Source organism: Vanellus vanellus (assembly GCF_965231255.1).
Source record: "Vanellus vanellus genome assembly, chromosome: 13".
In the NCBI taxonomy this organism is placed as follows: domain Eukaryota; kingdom Metazoa; phylum Chordata; class Aves; order Charadriiformes; family Charadriidae; genus Vanellus; species Vanellus vanellus.
Genome location: NC_138918.1, coordinates 647,187 through 671,142, shown reverse-complemented (window position 1 = coordinate 671,142; position 23,956 = coordinate 647,187). Strand labels below are relative to the sequence as shown.

At 40.2% G+C, this 23,956-nt stretch overlaps 1 protein-coding gene across 1 annotated transcript in view; it reads right to left on the bottom strand.

Annotated features, from left to right (window-relative positions):
• The window catches only part of LARS1 (leucyl-tRNA synthetase 1), a 32,915-nt gene that overhangs the window by 7,034 nt on the left and 1,925 nt on the right, over positions 1-23,956 (bottom strand). The window contains exons 3-28 of the mRNA XM_082489821.1: positions 21,010-21,097; positions 20,270-20,350; positions 19,687-19,827; positions 18,388-18,549; positions 17,590-17,702; positions 17,122-17,185; positions 16,518-16,585; positions 15,942-16,167; positions 14,723-14,810; positions 14,543-14,619; positions 13,822-13,875; positions 12,737-12,877; positions 11,993-12,070; positions 10,982-11,067; positions 10,825-10,890; positions 10,639-10,721; positions 9,830-9,968; positions 7,526-7,738; positions 6,063-6,120; positions 5,092-5,155; positions 4,307-4,490; positions 3,986-4,076; positions 2,989-3,129; positions 2,308-2,448; positions 2,102-2,212; positions 895-1,005 (exon numbers count right to left, since the gene is read on the bottom strand). Of these exons, the coding sequence (XP_082345947.1) occupies positions 895-1,005; positions 2,102-2,212; positions 2,308-2,448; positions 2,989-3,129; positions 3,986-4,076; positions 4,307-4,490; positions 5,092-5,155; positions 6,063-6,120; positions 7,526-7,738; positions 9,830-9,968; positions 10,639-10,721; positions 10,825-10,890; positions 10,982-11,067; positions 11,993-12,070; positions 12,737-12,877; positions 13,822-13,875; positions 14,543-14,619; positions 14,723-14,810; positions 15,942-16,167; positions 16,518-16,585; positions 17,122-17,185; positions 17,590-17,702; positions 18,388-18,549; positions 19,687-19,827; positions 20,270-20,350; positions 21,010-21,097 (2,869 nt within the window). The remainder of the gene's footprint in view (positions 1-894; positions 1,006-2,101; positions 2,213-2,307; positions 2,449-2,988; positions 3,130-3,985; positions 4,077-4,306; positions 4,491-5,091; positions 5,156-6,062; positions 6,121-7,525; positions 7,739-9,829; positions 9,969-10,638; positions 10,722-10,824; positions 10,891-10,981; positions 11,068-11,992; positions 12,071-12,736; positions 12,878-13,821; positions 13,876-14,542; positions 14,620-14,722; positions 14,811-15,941; positions 16,168-16,517; positions 16,586-17,121; positions 17,186-17,589; positions 17,703-18,387; positions 18,550-19,686; positions 19,828-20,269; positions 20,351-21,009; positions 21,098-23,956) is intronic.

The following is a 23,956-nucleotide window of genomic DNA, read 5'->3' as shown; positions in this document are numbered from 1 at the left end:
AATAATTAGAATAACCCTACAGAAAGGGCAAACGAGCACCTCCATATAAAACATGACAAAGCTTACAAATAGAAGACATTATTACGTGCATTTTCCATTACTAATACCTCTCAACTTCTGCAGATCATGAGTAGAAGTCAAAAAGGTTTTAAATCTGACTCCACACTCCTTTTTTTTTTTTATTTTTTAAGATTTTGCTTATTCTTTGCTTCTTGAATTTTCCTAGTTGCTGTACTGAGTTTTTATCTGCAACAGCGAGCACGAAAACATTTCTTTAAAATGAAAATGCAAGCCAAGATTTTCATAGGCTTGCATGGCTCTGGGAAAATGACAATGAAATATCAGAATATTAGTGATAAAAACATAAGAATGATACAAAAAAACCCTAATTCCATTCAGGGCTCAGAACACTCCCTTCTTTCCTCTCTTAAATGTAGTGCAATCAGTTATCTCCAGCCTTGTTCCTAACTTTCTAAGCATTTTTGTCTCCAGAGCAACATCTTATTCTCATTTCAGCATGAAGAACTGGAAGTGTCAAATGCGATGCATTCCAAATGTAGAGGAACCCACTGGTATTTGAAGCACAGACCGTATAACCTGCAAAATACACTACCAAGCCTCAGCTACACCATTCCTTCACTGGGCCAATTCGGGTAAAGACATTTTTATTCTATTTTTCTTCCAGGGATGTCAAAGTAGTTTATAAACAAAAACATAAAGATGCCAAACAAGCAAGGGACAGGACAGAGACCGAAGGCAAAAGTTAGAAGGAGATCCAGGAATGAAAAAGGAAACAATACCCGTATACGGAGTTACGGACTATCCTTGCCTTTGTCTGACACGTTTCGTTCACGAAAACTTTTTCTATACAAGAACTGTCCCTCTGACACTTACCTTAATCATGGCAACAAAAGGCATAACCTTCTTCATATACTTCTTCAGCTCCGGCAGGGTGTTAAGCTCGCTAGCAATTGCTTTATTGTCTGGCAGTTGGCCTCCACTGACCTAAACATTGATGAACATCCATTAAGAAGTATAGGTATTATTAAAAAGACGTGCCCTTTAATGTCATATACCCTTCATGCTTCCCCATAAACACCAGCAAGGTTTGTCATCATCACTGATTCCACATATAATAATTTTCCCACCCCTTTGAAACATTAAGAGTAGTATTTTAAAACTTTGGGAAAAACCCAGATAACTACTGCCATTCAGGCAACTCAGAATTAGTCTGCATTTTCTTTATTCTTTCCAGTGACTATATATTAATACACTGACATTTTCTACCAGAATGCATTTTAAATCTACATTTAAGCCTTATCACAAGCACGTTTTTAAGCACTAGTTTCCTGAACATTTGGGGTATTACATCCAAAACTTAGCTATTTGCATTTAGTGCATCACACCAAACAGCAGATTTTAACACCGATGCAGAAAAAAGCCTACAGAATGCCCAAAGTTTAATATTCGTTTATTTCAACACCCCAAGTTGAAAGAGTCACGACTCTAATCTATCAGCTACAATATGGCTTTGTTGAAGCTGAGGACGGTTCCTCAAGATGCCAAAAGCCACTCTCATCAGCTGCCCCACATCCAAAGCACAGATTCTTCTGCTCTCGGAAAAGCTTATTTCTTCTGCTTACGACTGATGTATTCATTTCAAAATATTTCTTGTAACATCACTGAATAGTTTACACCTATTCAGGGACCAAAACAAATGTTTCTAAGCCCACTCCCACTGTCAGGCAACATTAATCCCTCAGTCAACAATGTATCCTCAGAAATATACTCGGGAAGAGTATTTTAAAACCTATCCACTTACAAATGAAAAAAATAACAGAACATGGGCCACTTTTTACTCAGATTGTCAAAAAACAAAGAAATCGTACTGTCAAATCAATGATACTCCTTGGGACATTTTCATTAAGTACCTACATTTGCCAGACATAGTTGTAAAAGCATAAAAAAAATTTAAAACTATCTTGCTTTATATTTAGATAATTTGGTAACAAAGTACAGCTTATAAACTTGTTTAGCTAGAAAAAAGGAGCCCACAAAAAAGCAGGTAAGCAGCCCAAAGAAACATGAAAAGGACGACCACCTGATAGTGCTTGCGCAGAACCGATAAGGTGGTGTGCTGCCACGGCGGGTAGTTCTTTGCCACGTAGATGGTACAGTGAGAAGGCTTCTGGGAAGGTTCTTTAGTACTTTTCTAAGGACACAAAGAAGAAGAATTAGGAAGGAGAGCTAAGGCAACAGAGAGTTATCAAGTATGCACACTTAAAAAGATGACCAAGCAGACCTCACCTTTCCTTTCACAGGTGCCATGTAGTTCTTGAGACGGAGCCGGAGGTCATGAGCTACTTCCATGAGGTACTGAGAGGAGCGAATTAATACCTCATCCACAGGACCTGCTGTCGGCCAGGAGGCTCTCATGATGGAATCAGGCTTTGAAGAAAGGAAGAAGTGACATGCACCGAGATGAACACACATGAGTATCTGGTGGGTTTTCAACCCATTATAGCTTGACTGGAAACTGGAGTTAAGACGGTTTGAACCCCAGTGAGCACCCACCTGTAACTAGATTGTAAAGGAGGAAGTATACAAGCATTTATTTGCAAGCACGTTAAGGACTACACGCACCTGCCATACGGCTACACAACTTCATCTACAAGCACAAGGCAATTAAACAAACGACTAAGTTTCGCGCACAAGTGTAGGAATACTGGATTATTTGGGTTAATTTTAGATGACCTCTCTGCGAGTACACAGCCAAAGTGACTTGCGTGAAAGTTTCATATATCATCACAGTCACAGGCTAACTCTAGTTCACTGTCCTACGGACAATACGCTATTATGGCTCTTCGTGTTCTAAGACACGTTTCTCCTACTGGCAAATGAAAGACACCCATAAGCCCGGTACGGGCCTGACTGAAAATCAGTAAAAACTTAGATCCAAACCAAGTGGCAAAACTGAGACTTCAGTACCTTTCCCAGCAGCGACCAGATGTGCTCGCATAAGTGGGGGCAGATAGGAGCCAAGAGCAGAGTCTGAACCTCAATAAACTGGAACACCAACTCTCCGTGCATCCCTTCTATCGCCAGCTCACGGTATTTATCTTTTGCTGCCTGAAACACAGCCAATGCAACCACCATTAACACACTCCAGCTGCCATGGAGAAACACTTAGAAGAAGTCACACGCTATTTTTTTGCTCTAATATGCCTTTAAAAGGTAAGCAGCTTAAAAGTCAACAATGGACAGTTACAAGAACTGTATTTTCCTGAAACACCTGAGTGTGAATCTGTCTGTCGGCTATTTGATTTTTGCATTAATATGATACTTTTAAAAACATGTTTATTGGCACAGACATAAAAGACAAACATATCTACAACCATGTATCAGGTACTATCATCCCAAATAGCTTGCATAAAGATACTAATAAGCACTAAGAAAAAGGCAATGAATATGATGTATCATTATATATATAATTCAGCCTTCTTAATCATATTCCTGAATATCGCAAAGGAGCCACATAAAGGAGTCTCTGTAATTCATTAAGTGAAGTGGCATGGTTCAGCAGACACTCCGGAGACATGGTTCGTGGAATATATCACAAAGCACTCTGCTTCCAAACAATTTCGTTGACGTATTATCTGGATTTCTTGTGAAGAGTTTCTTATTACAAAGGGGCTAAATAAAGGAAACACTTTTTAATAGTGTCTTTTTTTGAGCAGCTTTTTGCTCATATTAGATATCTGGACTATTTGCAGCATCACAGTTGTCTTCCTCTGGACCTTTGAAAAAATGACTCAAGCAGACCTTTATAATTTCAGACTTATTCCATTAAAGTACTCTTGTTTCTTGGCACAATTCTGAATCCAATTCAGCTGTATAATTAAGGATCAGAGACATCAGGATCAAAAGAAATCCACAAAGTAACAAATACCAAGTGTTTTCTTATACCTAAAAAGATAGCTCCTACCTGAAATTCAAAGAAGCCGGTTTTCAGAGCTTCCTTAAACATCATCTTCTCATAATTTTGATCTGTCTTCATTATACCTGCATTCATTTCACTAGGGAGGGAAGGGAAGTGAAAACATCAATATCGCATAGCCTACCCCACATAATGGCAACACTCTGTAAAACAACACTATCGACGTCACCAGTGCAGCACAATCGCATAACCCATTCTGTAACGTGTTTTGTTTTATATTCATTAATATGCAGGAAAAAAAATAACTACAAAAATGCTCCTTGCGAGGAAAAAATGGACCAAAGTGCATTATTAGCCTTTGTACATTACCTGGCAAAGACTCTGTCATTGAAGGTGTTGGCAGGACCACTTCTTAGACTGTCTCTGTTTGCAATCATCTCCTTTACCCACTCCACCCATGTGTAGAGACGAAGAATACCAGCATCTGCCATGGCTTCCACAAAGTTGGCATCTTCAACAGTGTCTCCAGCATCAGCCAAGGCTAAACGCATGCCTGAAAGAAAGTTGATCAGCTAACAGGGCCAGCACGTGATTAGCTCAGAGATACAGATGCAGGGACTCAAAATTAATTACAACTAACTTTTCATTATGAGTTAATAAAATGCAAAGCGAATTTACAAACTGCCTGGCCAACTAGAAAGAGGTGTCTCAACGGACGCACTTCACCCAGGAGAGGCACACTGCCCTCCTTAGGAAGGAAACCAGAGAGACACCAGGAACCAGGAGACGAGTACAACCACTGTCCGAACAACAAGAGCATGCAAGAAGGAACCAGGGCACGCACGTATACACACAGTGCGCAGCGACAGTACGTGTCGTGTGTTGTGATCTCTCAAGTGAGTGTGGAAGAACGAAACAGGCACCCTCTAGGGGCTCCCAGCACCAGGAGCAGTCCTTGCTTGAAACAGATGCTGCGCTAACATGCATCCCGATTTTGTAAATAGAGCTCGGCTTTTCAAACAAGACCAGGTGGGAAGCACTGGATTTATTGCAATTCATTACTCCAATAAACCCACTGCTCCTCTGAGAGCAAAACACTAATTTTAGTCGTTTTGGCGTAATTGAAAACCAGACGCAGGTCAGAACATACTTACCATCTGCAGAAAACTTGTCAACAGCCTGAGTTAGGGTAAGAAAGTTGCCCGTAGATTTAGACATCTGAAAGAAATAGAAGAGTCCGTGTCTTCTCACGCATCCATTTTGTTGTTGGATAAGCAAGACAGACTCAACAAGGGTTTGAGCAAACCACTGAGAAAATGTTTTCTCATGAGCCATAGCAAAAGCAATTTGGTAAACCTGAGTGAAAGCAGACTGAACTTCGCAAGCGCTCATCTAACTCCTGAATGTTGAACATGTCCCGAGGCTGGCCTACGTTGTTACGGCTGAGGCCCGTACAGAGCACAGCCGCAGGGCAACGGCAGCTGCCGTCTGCATCGCTTGGGCTCCGGCCCAGACTTTGGCAGGCTTTGAAAAACGGGACAACTGGTACCAAAATTTAATTCCAGAAATTACCTAAATTAAACTTAAATATTACTTCAAAATTGGCATTTTCAGCTCACCCTGCACTGATTTTTCAAGGAAGACTCTGTGGGTTTTTGTCTTCATATTGAACAGTCTCCAAGGCCTAATTCCTAAGTTCAGGCACTTTTAAATTCAATTAAATTCAATTTCATAACTTGTATACATCAGCAAGTTATTGGCACTAACCTTTTCCCCCTCACTGCCCCTACTCCAATGCTTAACAAAGCTAAAATATAGCCAAAAAAAAAAAAAAAAAAAATCATTCTACATTCTATATTACCCTAGAACTTAACAGAAATGCACTGAAATCTCTACTAAACTGGTGAAGCTATAGAAGAGCTAACTTAGGAAAAGCATCAGATAGACTTGGAGGAAAGGCAAGTCTCTACCTCTGATGAATGAAAAACTGGAGGACACCAGCGAAGAAACTAGCATTTTCACTATCTCCTCCGCTTAAATTCTAAGAAGGATTTTTCCAGCCTGGCTGGCAAGTGCCTGTTTTGACAGCCGCCAAAGCCACCGCATACACGAAACCTCACTATACCTTTTCAGAATTGAGGAGGAGATGTCCATTTGCTCTCACAGCTACTGGCCATTTCTCTCTGTTTCAAGACAAGATACAAAGCGTTTGGTAAAGTAAATACATTTTCTCTTTTAAAAAAAAGAGCAAACATTTCATGTTCCAGGACAGGGACGAACACCTTAAGGGGAATCTTCAAAAAAAAAATACCTATGGGGTGTCTTAAAAAAAATAAATTAAGGAGTGTCCTTGAAGATAGAAAGAACTACACTATAAGGGTTAGGAATTATCGTTGCTGAAATGCAAAGCAGGGAGCATCACACCTACAATTATACTTCATTTACCCCAACTCCTTCTATTCAGCTGTCTTTAATTTCCAGACCAGTGATTGGCATTGCCCACCGGCACTTGATAGAGCGAAGTCCCACCTATCTCCACCAACGGAGGAAGCAGGTATCAAATTCCCCGGGATCACCTTTACTACACATGAGAAAACAGCTTTTCCTATATACAGTTTTATACAGCTCTTAAGCAGACATTCAAGGGAATGCAAACACAGTATATTAATGCACAGAACTACATCCTTCTGGAAGCACCAAGTGATCCGCAAAGATTCTCAACCTGTACTGCACAATCTGTATGTATACACCATTTTATGATCCTTGAGAAGTAATTAAGAAAACTTTATTATAATAAAGTTACTTAAAATCCCAGTGCAGGAACACAAATCAATACTGGAAGACACATAGGAGGATATATTTACCGAAGATATCTGACTTTTATAAAATAGGCCAATGAAAGCTAACATTAAAATTTGTTGTCCACTTTTAAACATGCTTTTTCACATGGCGCCCTCGTTTGAGCATTTCATGCCTCCATAGATAGCCAAAAGAAATTGAAAATAGCATCAAACACTGCAATTCCAACATCAGCTGAATTCGGATTTAGCTCTAGATGCTGCTACTTAGTATTCTCTCCACTCCCAAAGAAGGAAAAAACCCTAAAGATACTGAAATGGCATTGGTGTATGTTTTTATACATATTCTCTAAAGAAGCACCAAGCCAAGGTACTGTTTAGTTCGGACACATAAATCCTTAGGTTTGCTCTACAGCTGATGGAAACGGCCATCCTCAATTGTGCTGCACACTGGAATTCCAGAGTTTAGAACAGACAGGATTTGAGCAAGTCAACTGAAGTCATATTATGCAGTTAGATTTCAGTTTTGCTTTAAACAGTGTTTTAGAATTTGTATGTTAGAATCTTACATCTTAAAATCTTTAAAAGATTCTAGAAAAAACAGGGGAAATAATGGCAAAAAGCCTTCAATTTCAGTAACTTTTACTATAGACAACTGTAACAAAGCTGCAATATGAAGTAAGACATTTTCAACCTAATTCTGAATGTTGTAAAGTCCAAAAAAGCCATTAGCAAATGTACCAGAACTACAAACTCCCGCACACCTGCTTTGCGTTATCTCCAAACTTACCTTTGATCTGACCACATAGCCACGTGATTATAGAGATAGTACGACAGATGATTTGGAACAAGATCTTTGCCAGAAATTCTGAGATCCACGGGATACCAAAATTCAAACTCCTCCTTTAGCTTGTCCAACTTTTCTTTTGGAATCTCTGTTTTAGGAAACGGAGCTGCCTTGAAGAAGATGTAGTCCCAAACTTCTTTGCTCATTTGATGTGCCCTGCACAGAATTAGTCCCATATTGACGTGGCAGTAAAAGTTCCTCTTACACCCCACAGCATTTTGATTAAGACGGCTTAAAACCATTGATTCACTCTCACAACATACTCCATTTGATAAGCAGAGCAAACACGGACAACGGGTTTACGGGTACTTTATCGAAGAGCAGATGAGTGAAGCCAACATTAGAACCAAAATCAGAACTGGGACCTGCTCGAGCCATGCCCTGCTTAAAATGCCCACTGATATTTCCCAATAAAGCACAAAGACTCCCATAAAGAAAAAGTAATTAATAACTGAAGCATAATCTTGAATGTCCTGGAAACCTGATTATTTCTTTTCCAAATGCCACCTCCCCCCCCCCACTTGCGACCTTAACTGAACACTGAAAACCTATTACCAGCACCTAAACCTCTCTGCCCTCCCTCGCACTGGGTCATAGAGCCACTGCTTCTGCCTTCCATGACAGCGAAGCAGCAAGAGTACAAGAGAACCACTGTACATTTCAAGGTCGCCTCCTTCCTGGAAAAATTAGTGGCCTTTTCCCACTTCCAATGGAATTAATCTGTTCAAAATTAACATTTACTATACGACACATTTTACCAATTACTAGAGGTAGGATCTACAATTTTGAATGAAAACACCGGTGAGGTGCAGCTTAGACCCACAGTTCTGCAGCCACTGGCCTGCATTAAAAAAAAAAAAAAAATATATCTTTCTTGTTTCTACAGAGATTTTTATTCCCAGCTCCTTAAAATTTCACTGGAGTCCACCAGATACTACCTGCACACATTTCAAATGAAGTCATTTCAAATCAAAGTTTACTGTTAACATCTACCAAGGTGCTTTGGCCTGTGTTAAGCAGAGAGGAAAAGCATTCTAGATCCCAAGTACCTCCAGTACGTGTTGAACAACTAGTTCGAAGGACAGTTGATACCACCAGTCTAGAATAAAGTCTTATGTGCACCAGTTTACTGGTTTAGATCTGGTAGTTATTGTTCTATGTTTTAAATTACCACTGGGTGCTGTGACTTGGCTCCTATGTTTGGTGCCAAAGATCGCTGTAACCGAATGGGGACTGACACGACGCGCCGTAAGTCCCCTTTTGCTTCACCCCACAGAGTAAGTCTTAGTAAAAAGTGTTTGCTAACACTGTAAGAAAGATGTTATCTACTTGCATAGAGTAAGCTCTAATTGTATATACTTAATTACATCAAATCTATAATTCAGTTCTCAGGATGCTCACTTCAAAGTTCGTTTCCAGACATGACTAGTATGTAGGCAGCCTCTCTATAATTAGAGAGGTTTGAGCCAAAATTAAAACCTTGCCAAGACTTTCAGAACTATTTCTGTTTATAAGAATCTTCACGTTGGAAATGGTTTTCAGATTAGTTATAGGTAAGTTCCAGTTCCCATGTGTAAACTGCTCCAGAAAATAGTTCACAAAACATGCAGAACTAGAGCATAAGATTCAAGGGAAGATCGGCAGTGGCTTTTTTCAATTCCAGGTGAGTTGTACTCTCGGATCTCTATCACTGAAAGTTCACAACCACTCCAAGAGGTCACAGAGCAGTCTTAGAAGGTATTTTGGTACAAAAGCCTTCTCCCTCTTACTTTGAAGGTTCCCACATACGAGTTGTTGATAAAAGATGGTGCTAAACTTCTAAGAGAGCTACCAACTTTTAATGCAGTGAGAAAAACCAAGTGCTGAAGCGCACAATATTTTGTAGTTGCAGAGCAGTCTCAATAAGCAGAGACACTTCTGCAGCCACTGAAACCAATCACCCAAAAACACTCGGCAAGGACCATTTCAAGGCAAGTAAAACAAGTATTAAAAAAAAGTGATTTACTCTACATACAGTTCTGCTCTCGGGGACATTCCTCCTCTCCCTCTGGCCGCCAAACTCCTTTCTTTCTTATTTCCCTTCGGCAGATTTGCTGTAACTTAGCTAACAGCGGGTTAAGTTTTAACAACGAGGCTTTTTAAACACAAAAGCCAAGGATGGGCCTGCTTGGCAAGTCTTTGGCAAGAACAATTCGGGAGCTAAGCACACCTAATTAAACAAGCAGCTTTATAATTCGCTCTCCTTACCTGATGCCTAGAGGGGATTCTCCTTGGCCCCTCAGGTCACCTCCCTGCAGGAGATGAGCCACTGTGTAATAGGCCATGTAGATAGTGGAGTCGGAGAGAGACTCTATCAGCCACTGCTCATCCCACGGCAAGCGGGTACCTGGAAGAGAGGGAAGCCAGGGCTCAGACCCGGGCAGCACCACCCCTCCTGACAGGCGTGACAGCCAAGCATAGGGAAGCAGTTTATGACTTGCAGCGGGACAGATATACACACACACACGTGTGTATATGCAAGTACTCGTGCTTATGCTTTTAAAAATCCTTTTTTTAAGAACCCGACTTCTGCATTTGAATATTTTATTAAAGAGAAAGTACTTGCTACTTTTGTAGTCACCTTCTGAACACAGCTGTCAAATTTCAGCTCACGATGGTTTGCTGTGTATCATAGTGCATTTATAACAGTTGTCCCATGTCATAGGCTACACAAGATGAAGGCTAGTCAGAATTTAAGGAGAACACCCAAGAAATGTTATTCTTTCTTTTGAGGTCCCTTCCAAACCATTGGCCCAGGCAAAAAGCTACCTACAGAGATGCTGCGTAGAATTACTGCAGCAAGGCAAAAACTAAATTCCCCTGGCCACGTGTTTTCAAGAACGTGTGCCTTCTCCGGGGTGCTGGATCAAGGTGTAGTGTTGGATAAATCTGTTCTAGACTTTAATAAATAAATAAATATATATATTTTGGATTCTAGATAGCACTTAAGCCTTTAAATGAAGCGAAGAATACCATCTTCATGAAGCGCTGAGCAAGAAAAGGAGTGTTTCACCTACCTAGGCCATAGGTCCTGGAGCAGGCATGCTCCTGTAGCCAACCTAAAGTAGCTTCAAAATTTCTCCTAGTCTCTTCACAAAACCTGTAAGAAATAAGCAATTACTAATTACTCCTCTCAACCCTCTTAGACCACTACCACCACCCGCAAATGATCACTCCCCTTTCCGTGCACTTTTATAACTCACGTCTCCAGATGTTTCAAGCACTCTGATGCCTGTTTCTTCCAGTTCACTTCACCATAGTCTAAATACCTACAGTCAGGAAAAGTTTATTGCAATAAAGCAATCCACAAGTAGGATATAATTGGCAGTAACTTTATAACTACAGCTTTACTTCACTTACCACTGGTCACAAAGGGCCACGACGCATTCGTCGGCAGACCTCGACATAACTTGTTTCTCAGGTTCCATATAAATCATGGCTTCATCCTAAGAGTTGAAAGGGCAACAAAATCTAAGTACTTAGCAAAGTCTTGAAAATCCTCACATCTTACTGAAAAGCATCCTCTCCACTCTAATTTGTTTTACAGCATTTATTGCATGCTTTCACCACTGCACAGGCTCTCTGCCTCGGTACTCACTTCAGTCAAATGAGGGCAATACTTGACTATGTACTTCTCTGAGGTATAAGTTCACATAATTTTGTTAAGGATGTCTGCATGCATGACGAAAGGGAGGACAGAAGCACAAGATATCACTCATTGACTATGCTCCTACTGATTAAAAGAGCTACTAAAAATCCGGGGGGGAAGTGGTAAAGAAGAAGTAACGGTGAACTTTAATTCTGCCTTCACAAACTCCGTATTCCGATGTGCGATGAAACGGGACAAAGTGTTATACTATAATTTCAACATAACCATGCTGCATCCCCAGGGGAATACTGACTAAATAACTGAAGCCTCTCTCATTTCCAATCCTCATCAGCAAAGTCTTATTAGAGAAATGATATGATCACTGTTCATTTATTAGCCTTCCTTCTCCGCACGATGAGCCCCAGAAATGAGGCGTCCGCCTGCCACGGATCGCCTTTACGGGCAGGCTTGAAAGAGACTGGCGATTTAGATCTTACACCTACAGTATCTTCCCAACTGTATCAAAGATTAAATCAAACCACCAAAATATTTTCTAGACAAGGTGGAGGGATGAAGCAGGCAGTGAAAGGTCTCCAATTAAGCTATTCACCCCACTTAGACACAAGGTCTTTCTTTTGCCAGTATTTCGTGCTCTGTAGCTATCCAAAGCACCACTAAGAGGACTGCAGAACCAAAACAGAGAGGTTTCTTCAGCAACTCAGCTACTGCGAAAAAGACAAAATTGATAATTTAAAAGGAGCTGTGTGCGAACTAACACATACATTATCCACCATCATCTTCTGAATAAGTTTCTTGACATCTTGAACTTTTTGTCCTTTGAATCCATCCACCAACATTACCTGTAAAAGATGGGTCATAGGAGTTGGTATTACTTTTTTTAATTAACAAGAAATAGGTGCAATAGCTCCTTAGATCAACATAAAGAAGTAGTTGTTACTGCGGTCCTTGACACGCAAAAAATAGGAATATAGGGTTTTTCATTAAACAGATGGTCATCTTTACCCAAAATGCATTTGTATACATATCAGCATGCCCATAGGCAATCTAACACAGCTAGTCAGAAATAAAAACTGTTGTCAGCTTACAAGAAAATAGCTGAGGAATGCATCATAGTAAGCCGTTACACAAGTAAAGATAAGAGATTAAAAAAAAAAAACCACCCTACACCACACACCACCACATTGCTCTGTTCATGTAAATTTCCAAATCAACACTTGTAACAAATCTGATCAACTCCCCAGAAGGTGACCACTCGCTAGGAAACTGGACCAAGTGTCTCAGTTTGGAGTCACGCTCCACTCTCTTTCTTCTGTTCTACAGAACTCCTCCAACTGCAGAACTTGACCGCAGGAGAAGTCTGAATAAGAAGTAGTCTGGGGAAAAAAGAAAAAAAATCTCTTTCTTTCAGTCTTTTTTTTTTTTAATTTTGTTCTTGATCTTTACAATTTTTCTTCTCCTAATCAAACTCAGCGAGAAAACACTTATCAACATCTTTTATTACTTACTCCCTCATAAAATCCTTTCAGGTACACTCTCTCCTTGGCCTCAGCAAGTTTCTCTCTGTCATTCTGACTCTGGATTTTGAGTTCATCACAGACTGACGGAGCACAAAGGTTGCCATAGCCTGGGATTTCAATGATGGGCACCTGGGAATTGACAAAACAGTCTCAGATACTCAGTTCAAATTATCTCAATGTAATAAAATTAGCACAAAGATTTATTTCCCAGATTTCACAGGCTTCACTAGAAGCGACGCACTGAACGAAACCGAGACAAGCGCGTATAGCTTGGTTTGCAGTCCCGAGGCAGACCGGAGTCTGAACCAGAGACTATGAGGGGAAAAAAGGGCAGCTATTAATTGTTACCTGAAAGCATCTGTGCTGCATGACATCGTGGCCAAAAGCAGCATTAAACAAAGAACCCTAATGGCAGCAGAAGCAGGTGCTAGGGCTAATGTCAAACTTCTACTGTATTGTGCCGCTCTGTGTACGTTTGCAGCATCTATTACTGATCGGGTTACGCAGGACTTAAAGTATCAGCGCAATCCCACTCATCAAATTAAAATTCCTGGCAGTCCCCAGTGTGACTCCTGATCTGCCCCCCTACAAGCCATAACGCCAGCACTGAAGCTGGCGAGTGGAAGCGAGGGTAATGCACAACGTTGGGACGGCTTTACCTGTAACCTGTGTTTTCTCATGAAAACGGGTTCAGCCATGAGTCTGCGTGAATAGTAAGGGACTTCAGCTCTTTGCGTAGAGCAAGTACAATAATGATCTGGCCGTTAAGGCTGGGAGTTTTAACCAACAAACAGGTTATCAGTATAATGATGCGATCCATTCTCCAAAATAGTAATGCCCATAAAAATTAATACTTTCATTTATCTCCGAGTATAGCATAGAATAACGAATCTTGGTTGCAACCCCTAACAGACCAAATAGTATAACTCTAGAAAAACAGGAAAACTTGAAACTTTTCAGCCGAGGATGATTTTAAACAGAAATTCTGGAAGAGGCGGGCACAGTTCTTGGCATATTTCTCAGTGACTACAAAGTCACGTGTACTACAGATGGACACATTTGGGAGTACTTACCGGTTCAAACGGCAGGACCATTTCATCTTTGATGCCATACTTCACCCTCAAAGCCTTTGAAAGTTAAAAGAAAAACGATGCAATATGGTTAGAAGAAAAATCTTCTAGATTTAAAGGTTTTTATCAATTCATATGGTCTTCCTTGTACATAAAATTTTGTTATAAAGCAGATAAAGCCAGTTTCCTGCCTTCTCACTATTTCTCACACCTGAGTTTAATCCCCAGCCCATTTCCAGATGACTCTTTATGATAATCGTCCACATTTCCAAGAGGGAAAAACCCACTACTGCTCTACCCTGAAAACAAGCGGGACAAAAACTCAGTAGCCAGGGATAGCTGTTTAGACACTCGTGTACTCTTGAAGCTGTAATAGCAACAGCTACCTTAAGTCTCATTTGCAATTCATACAGAGGTCTTAATCTTGCCTCTGGAAGTTATTTCCACAACTGGAATTTATTTCTACTTCACTGGTACTCTTCTATAGCTTAAGATACAGCAGAAGCTACATGATTCTTGTCCAAATCTCTTCTTGAAGACTGCGGATAAAAAAACATATCACAGCCCAGATCAGTTTAACTTCATTTATTTTTAACTACTTTGATTTCAAGTTAGAGCTGGCAAAACTCCAATTAAAGGGAGTTTCATTTTACCCACTGGACATCCACTTTTGACCCTCCACACTATAGAAAAGAAACAGAAGCAAATCAGTTAACAGACTGACCTGTTTTTTTTTCAAGTCTCTCAGGGCTGCAATGTCATCTGGAGCATCAGAGGGAACACTTGTTACCACTCCAGTTCCTTGACAAAGAAAGAAATAAAACAGATAAAAAGATCAGTGAACACATATTGAATGCGCAGTGCGCATCAAACAGGCTTTGGCAAGATGCTGCTCTAAGGTTACCTTTATCCTCCTTGATCGTGAGCATGGGAAGAGCGTATATAACTTTGTAGGCGGTGAGAGGTGCTGAAAGCGCAGCGCCAAGAATCTCCTATGCAGGACAAAGGAGTATCATTACAATAAATAGCACTTTTTCAGCCTAGCTAAATAAGCTCTCCTGGCTGATAGTCTTCAAATTTGCTGCCGTTCCTTACATATTACAAACAAATAAATTTTAAAAAAATTATATGTATAGTTAGACAAGAAGAAAGTACATATGAAAAAGCCCCTGTGTACCATTTGAGACAATATATGGACTGTTTACTGGTAGAAAAGTCAAATACCAGATCATATAGACAAAGTAATTCAGAGAAAGCAAAACTACTAAAGTGTAGAGTTGGAAAAAGATAGTAAGCAGGAGAACAGTTTGCCTCCAACTATCTGAAGCACATCAGCATCACAACAGGAATGAATTAGGAAGCCAGTGTCAAAAGCTGAATTAAACAAAGGCAGGAAAAGTATATTGTCAAGACCATTTATGCACTGACAGGAGGTAGTCTACATGTTGTAGTTACCTTCTACCTCTCTAATTTGCTTGAATTCACATCACGTCTACTACAAAGAAACAAAACCTGTATTTTCTACTTCATCCTTCAAAGCAGGACCAAGAAAGACTGTGAGAAGTTTTAGCGAACAGAGATCAAGTGATGTAAAGAGCACGCAGGTACTTTGTATTAGGATGAACAAATGCCACTAACTACACTTACTCAAAGCACACAGGTTAAGGATAGCAAATACCAAAACCACTAACACTCAACTACTAAGCTAAGAAAGCTTCACTTACAAAGATGTATTGGAAATTTCAACATCAACAAAAAGCCTGTTTCATAGAACCCTTTCTAGCCATTACTTTTTCTGTCCCTTTCCATTCCTCCAAGAAAGTCATCACTCTTCCCAGCATGCAGAAAAAAAAGTTACTTAAAACCATTCATTCACCCAGTAATGCTAAGGCACTAGTAATGCATTTGTTCGCAGGTAAGCGCATCAGGGTAATCTCCCAGAAGTAGCTGTAGTTCGGCTGCCAAGAAAGCTGTCTTCTGCTTGCTTTTTTAGTCACTAAACACTCCGAAATTTTTGAAATAGTTCCTGTATTTTCTTTGTAAATAGAATTCTACCATCACCTTTGTAAGCGTAAGCTTCACAGGAACAGATAAGCCTGACCAGCAAGCTGCAAGATGCTTACTTCTCCCATCAGCTCCTTGACAACAGGTACGACTCCGTTATCTTTTGTAAAGCCCTGGTAGGACATGTTCCTGGCAGCTCTTTGGGTACAGATAAAAATATCCCCATTCACAGTTTCAAAGCCGATGTACTTCATATCTGGGCGAACCCAGCAGTTAGTCTGTCCAAACATGGTCTCTGGCCTGAGCGTAGCAGCCACCAAGAAGATATTTTTTCCTCTTAGGCCACTGGGGGGAAAAAAGTATTTTATAAGTCACCAAAATAAAAACATTCAGGGCAATACAGAACATGCTTTTAAGCTAGTATGAACTCTTAAGTAACATTTCCTAAGCAATGAAAGTGGGTCATTATCTTCTTTGTGGGTTTTTCCTTTTTTTTTGTTTTTTATTTCAAACTCCAATCTGAGTTTCACACAGACTAGCGAATATAGCAGCTCAAAACAGAGACCAAGTCTTTGAAGTGACATAAATAATGGGGTGAAATTACATTCTGCATTAGGCAAAACAGACTGTCTAATTTAATGGTCACTTCTGGCCAGAAGATAGAACCTACTCGCCATTATGAATTCAAGACCTACCTTAATTTTGCGGGATAAGGATCTAACACCTTCATTTTTATCAGCGTATATTCTTGAGGCCCGACACCCTACAATTCACATAACGCAGCTATCAATATAGGACACTGACGCAAGCAGCAAAGAAAACAAATCTTATTTTGTAGTAACCTAACCTCAATGCTATTTAAGGCACCAAAGCTTTCGTCAAAGTAAATCGTATTTCCATTGATACAAATGGCTGTTTATTAAAACACAGGCTGGAGAGAGAGGTTATACTTTACTCCTGTGTCAAAAAATGTCCTCGCCACAGCCACTATCTCAGCAACATGTAAGTTAATAACAGCTTATTTGTTTTGTTCCAACAGATAGATGATGGTGTGATGTAGTGATCTTGCCGGCACAAATTGCCAAATAATCACAGAAAACAGCTACGATGGAAAATACTATCCACAGTTCAAGGCAAATATTCTCAATAGAGGAGTTCATTCAATTTTCACGTGTACTGACAGCTGAGAACCCACAACTCTGTACATACAAAATCCATTTTGCTCCAAATACAATTTAGGTTTCCATTCAGCTTTTCAGATCATAAGCAATACATAAAAATGTCAATTAAAAATATTACCTCTCCTGTTTGCCTGTCATGATCCATGCAAGGCTGTCCATCTTTTGGAGAATAAATTGTGTATCTGGAAAAAGGTATATTTGCACTTAGTAGCAAATAAAATAATGTGTAAAACATGAGAAAAAAATATCTTTATGAAAAAGAAACCTCTTAATGGTATTTTCAAATTTTGCATCAATGTTTCCACTTATGTTAACACTCAGTTTTTGCAAGAGCTTTCAGTACTGGCCCTATTTTGCTTTGAGTTGGCACCCACGGAACAACTAAAACCGGAACACAATCTCACACACTTTGCTAGCACAATAAACGCACTACTTTACTGTGACTAGGAGAGCATTTGAAACGAAAGGATTTCAGCCTAATGTGAGTTATAAGCATGTTCTAGGGACGTGTCATCGGGTTCTGTCTTTGGTAAAACTGAGCTTACCCGTAGTCACAATAAACTCAAGAGTTGAGTGGCAGGCTTACCGTTTCCCAAACTTAATCTTATTTCTTTCCTTTAATGTAAGAAATTGCCATCGTACAAAGGAATCATAATAAGGATTAACATCCGTAGTAATGAAAGAACGCCTCCAATCCACCTGGAAATGCGTAAGAGTCTTCGGTAAGTAAATAAAATAAAGAAATTCAAGGAACTTCACAATAGCAAAATCATTATTTTAGAAATAAGAAGTTTCTCTCCAAAAAGTTAATGCAAGTACATATCACACAAAGGGTGCACGCTTAAAAACATAACTATGCAGTCTGTATGTGCAGGGTCTTTCAGAGCCGAGACGTCAAAGACTCCAGGCCCTGCCTGCCGACTGTGAATTTTAGATTTTTGTAGTAGTTTTAACCAATTGCTCCAGCCAAATTTCAGCACTACCTCATTTCATAATCTCTACTTGTCTTTATTTTTTAAAATCTGTTGTCAGCAGGACAAGTATCTTTAACATGATTCCTCTTCCTAAAACTACCGTCAATACTGATTACAGAACAGTTATCTAATACGGAAACAAGAAGTGAAAGTCGTAATTCCTTTATTCGATTCTTCTTTCCGGTTGTGATCACTGGATAGGGTGTAAGCTCTATATAAAAAAGCACTTAATTATCACCAAGACTATTAAAAGGTTAAACGAATAATTCCAAAAACACCAGAAACATTTCCACAATAATGTTGGTATTATGCAGAAAATCTTCTCAAAGGAGAAGCAGCATATTTGCGAACACAATGACAATACCAGTACGACTGCTTGCATAACCGAGTTTTAGATCTCAGACAGTTACCTTCAGGCCCATGCTCTTCAGATCCTGCACAGCACGGGGAGGGAAATAATCCAGCCAGTGCTCAGCTTCAGAAAAACTGACTACTTCTTCATCAGAAAGACCCAAAGACTTCATGATTCCCCACTGGTATTTGGAAGAGCCAGTCTTGGCAGCAGCCTTACTCTGAAAGGATAAGTGAGATTAGGAAAGAGTGCACGTTCTGGTGTTCACAATAGCTTTATATGCTCGAGAGCATTTTTCTCTATTAATGTCATGCTTTCTACTTCCAGATGTAGAAGGTAATACAAATATTCCAGCATCCTTTCTCTCGCAGTGAAGATTAATAATCAGAGTTTCTGATCTACACTATTGCCCAGCTTGTATTCAACCACGCAGACACTAACCCCTCTTTTCAACCGTTCCGTGCCTACAGCTAGCCGATACCTCTGCAGAAAGGGTGCGCCGTGACGGACTGGCAAGAAACGACCGGTTCACCGAGGACCTTGTCAAACAAATGTGTGGCTTTACCATGAAAAGGTGGAGCAATCCTGCACTATACCCTTGTATCAAAAAACTCTTCTGCTGTTACTTTGCTCATAGTACTTCTTCCAGCTACCGTCCTTTGATGATCTCGTGTCTCTACCCAACAGCAACTTACTACCTGCACGAGTAGGCAAGATCATATCTTCCAGCGATGTAGAGCAGACTGAATCCCAGATCGACTGCTTCCAGGGTGATAATCTCTTTCGCATACACAAACAATACACCTAAGAACATCTCTACATTTGTCCTGATTTGATTATTTTCCTCGCTTTGTGATACTCCCAAAATCATAAATCTCATTTAAATACCTAAGCCAAAATAGTTTGGATGATTTTACTTAGCGTATCTATCCAGAATAGGCTAGATAACAATTTACAAGAGAATAGTCAGAATAGTAGGCATATATATATTCCCGACCGCTGAGAAAGGGGGGTTATTTCCCACACCTTGTTTGTGAATGCTTCATGCAAGGAAAAAAAAAGAAAAGAAAAATCAACATATTACTCTGGATGATCTCATTTTTCTCAGGAAACTATTAAACGGTGCACCAGCTCACCTTTAAGATTTCATGCATTAAATGGTATCGCAGAAAGCATGCAGTTGCTGCATTTTTTTCAAGCCGACCTAAAAAAATACCCAGCTATCTTGGAAAAAACAATCTAATTATCTGTATCACAGGTTTCTCTGAGGAGTGTGAAGGAAGAAAAACCCGCAACGTGTACTTTGAAGCTTTGAGAGCACAGCTACCAATCCAGAAAGTCTTTGTCTAAAGTTTACCTTCTTGCCTTTTGCTTTGTCTTTGATGATAATTTCTTCTTCTTTTTTAGCAGAACTTTCTTCCTCTTCTTCCTCCTCATCAGGAAATTCAGGTGGGCAGCCATATAATTCCATTTCTCTTTTTAGCTTATCCGCACAAGCCTAAATAAGAGTTATTGGTAGTCTATCAGCACTTTTCCACGGCAATTGCTTCAATCGTAGCTAAGGAGTGCTTTTTACTGATAACACTTTGCATTCCACTACAATGCCATAAACTTTTTCTGGACATTCCATTCACTTCTGGGACATCCTGCAAGTTCAAGAATGCCCTCCACGGCAGGAAGGGCCTTACAGGGAGCATTTTCTTGCAAATGAAAAAATACAATAGGTAAACTTAATTTTAAAGCATTTTATTTTCTAGAAAGTCACAATGTATAACTCAAGTACAACACATCTGTACTACAAGTTCAGGTTCAAATCACACTATCTCGATGAATTTTTGATTAAATTAGCATCACGTTATGGATGGACAGCAAGCAACGCCCTAAGTAGCCTTAAGTATAAACGACACTGAAAGAGCCCGCAGTGACTGAGACCATCTTACCTTTATAGGCATCCCGGTGCAGTGGAGACCAAACGGAAACAAGCAGGTCTTTCCCTTCAGCCTCTGGTACCCAACTGCGAACTATATAAAGGGGAAAAATGCAACAAGAATGGCATACGGCTAAATCAGCACCCTGCTCAAAAAAATAACTGTAACTCCTTCTGTAACATGAAACTATTGAAAGATAGACAAACGCAGTCAACAGCATCTAGGAAGTTAATCAAAGGAAAAGAGGGTGAAACCAGATTTTGTCATCAGGTCTGCCACTGCCTGGCTGCCTAAGCACAAGCTTTCCTAATTTTCAGGGGGCTGTTTTTGTCTAGAGAAGAACGAGTGCAAAGAAGAGATCGATTTTGTGGAATCCTATCCACTAGATAAAGCCTGCTAACATACAGGTAACAGAGCGCGGTGTCCACAAACAAGGGACAGTAAGATTTCTTGTGAAGTTCGTGCCATTTAGCAGCTAGACAAATGGTAAGCAGCAGCACCTCCTAAAAATCTCGGCAAAGATGGAAGAATGAGTACGTGAAAACATCTGCAGTCTAGTCTCCTAGAATTAAAAAAAAGCAATCAGTGGTATTTCCACTGAAAATACGGGGGAAAAAAGGGAAGTTTGAATTAAGTCATTATTGAATCTATAAAGTAATTAACCAGGCATTCTATTAGCTCAAAATTTAACTACAAAATTAGCGCTTGTTCTGGAGTAGTATTTAAAGGTATTAGCAAACGAAATTTTTTACCTCACATTTAGATAAAGAAAACGTGTGTCCCAGGTGAAGGCGGCCGTTCATGTAGGGGTAAGGAAAGGTAACAAAGTACTTTCCTTTGCTGAGAAGAAATTCAAAGAATTAAAAGATGTAATTAGGTTTTAAAATGACCATCAGAAGATGCAAAAGTAGAACAGTTAACTGATATGTTCACCCCACAGTGACATTAAAATACCTTGCTTGCCAGTAAGAGGAGTCTTTGATTTTAAAGAACCGATATACTAAAGGTTTTACGTCTTTTAAAAACGTGCAAAAGAAAACACACATATAGGACTGACATCACAGAGAAACCCTGAAATAGATACACCATCTTCCCAAAGGTGACAAGTTCTAATCCTGCTGCTGTAAATTAATTACCAAAAAGGCTTGAAGTCATTCATTTAATCTCCCACTGTCCGAGTTCCGTTCTTCCAGTGGCAGACTGTAAATAACTACTCATTTCACAGAGCTATATTGCTGCGCAGTTTTGAATGCATATTACATTGTTGTAACCTCACCTCTGGAGCAAGTAAGACAATTTCTAGATCTTTCGGACATTGTAAATTTCTGCCTCCACTTGAGCACTCTACTTCATGCCTCGTCTTTCCCCTTCAGGCAGTACCACTGATGTACAAACATTCATAAATAAAGGCCAAGCCATTTGCTTGCTTGCAAAACATTACAATTTAAGAGGCGGCCACCTGTTACACCACTTCAGTTATTATCAGGGTTCAGTTTGACTTTCCCACCTAACAAATGACTAACCTCATATAGCCAGGGTCACAGCTTGGTCCCTCAAAGCAACCCAAAGGACTAATGCTGTTCCACAAGGAAGCCTCCCTCTACACGGTAAAAAGCATCGATCCTACTGATTTGAGAGGAACTGTGCTCCCGGGCACGCTCAGCACCTCCCGAGGTTCTGTCTTAAACAAGTTTCTCAGGGTTACTCTGGGGCAGAAATCAAACCGCGAGTTAAACAGTGTTTCCCAACCCTGTGGGATGCTCCCTTTGCCCGTGAAACACGCTTCCACCAGCGGCTCTGCTCCATCCCCTCCTCGGGCGGCCAGGAGCACAGCTCAGCGGGCGCTGCCACCCTCCGGTCCCCGGCGAGGGCGAGCAGGGCTCCTCGGCAGCACCCACCTACCCCGGCAGCCCCGGGGCGACGTGGAGGGCTGGAGCCAACGCTGAAGCAGACCGCATCGGCGCCGCAACAGCAAACGGGGTCCAAACCAGCCCTACGCACACCTGCCATTTTAGAAGGCCCTTCTAAACTTCCTGAGAACTTCAAAAGGCAATTATGAAACCAACCAGGAGGGAGAAAATTTAAACAGAGAAATAAGCACCGTCTACGATCAACAGACAGCAGCTTGGGAATATCCTACCACAAGACCAGACAGCCATTATCACAGCAAAATGTTATGTTGACCAAAACCAGCACAGACCAAAAGCAGAATGCTCTATAAATCAAAAGATTCCTTAACTAACAAATAAGAAAACCAAAGTAAAATTCACAGCAGTTCAAATGAAGAGGCAAATACCAAAAAGGAAAGGAAAAAGAGCCAGATAAACCTCAGTACAGATTCACGCACAGAGATACTGTCAACAACTGAGTTTATTCTTTTATTTTAACAAAAGAAAAAAACAAAGGTAATCCTACCAATGGCATTATTACATGGAAACGGCAGAAAACGAGATGGTTCAGACACAGTCCCTCCAGAAACACAATGAAATTATGTTAGCAGAGGAAGCTTCAAGCAAAGAGGCAGAGATTCAACAAACGCAGTGACTGGAACTGAAGTTAAAGAAATTCAGAGTTAATAAAAATCTTTAGATAATAATAAAAAAAGAAAAATCAGGAATGTTGTTAGCCATTAAAAGAACTTGAGAAGATCTGTGGTGGAATCCCATCCTTTTTTAAGTAAGGGTTAGATTTTTTCCTAGGGAATCTCCTCTAGTTCAAACAGGAATTATATCAAAGAATTTATTAAGTTTGGGCCGACCACGTTACAAGTCACCTCTCCTGGCCCATTTTCTGTGAATAATATTGACACAGCTGTTCCTGCTATCATTTCCTAGGATTGAGTTTTCCATGAATAGCAATAGATCTCTTAAAGCAGCTTCACCTACATCATAGTAAAGCTTTACTAGCTCAACGCAAGAGAAAACACTGTAAGTAAAACCTTTTCCTGGCACGGGATGAAATCCCACTGTGACTACATAAGGACTGACCACAGAAACGCTGATGCCAGCATCACCTCTCTCTCCTCTAGGGTAGCTTCCAGTAGCAACAGCTATCTCATAACAACAGACAGAAGTTTAAGACAACATCCTGAAATAAACACATGGCATTTTAAGTCTAAGCGTAAGAACATCAGTTTAGGAAAGCAGCTTTTTCTCTATTTATCAGGTGGTCACATGTTACCATAATGAGCACTGAAATTTCATATTAAATCACTCCATATTGTAAAACTGACCTACTACTTTCATTTTCAGTCAGAAACTAAGTATTAACTACAGCATCAAATTTCAACCTGTAAGATAGTGAATATTTAAAAGCACCAACTGCGTTTAAGCAAAAAAAGTTCTACAGCGAGAGCAACACACCCCCCCACACACAGCAGTTTTTATTACACCTCCTAATTTAGCATTCAAATCTTCTGACCCATTTAAGTCCTTCACTGTTTACTCAGTCCTGAGACTAATTTTGCTGGAGCTCCAGATCACAACAGAAGTGGTGCACACTGAAGCTCTACGACTAACGAGGTAGTGGGACAAACGCCTGCAATATAGTTCACTTACTGAAAGCTGTCACAGCACCGCATCAGGGGAACGGAAATGACCACACGCCTGGCCCCCATCCACTCCTACACAAAGGAAAACAGGTTGGCCTACACCCGGACCAAAGATATTTGCTTAATAATTTTATTATTTGCTCGGCAAA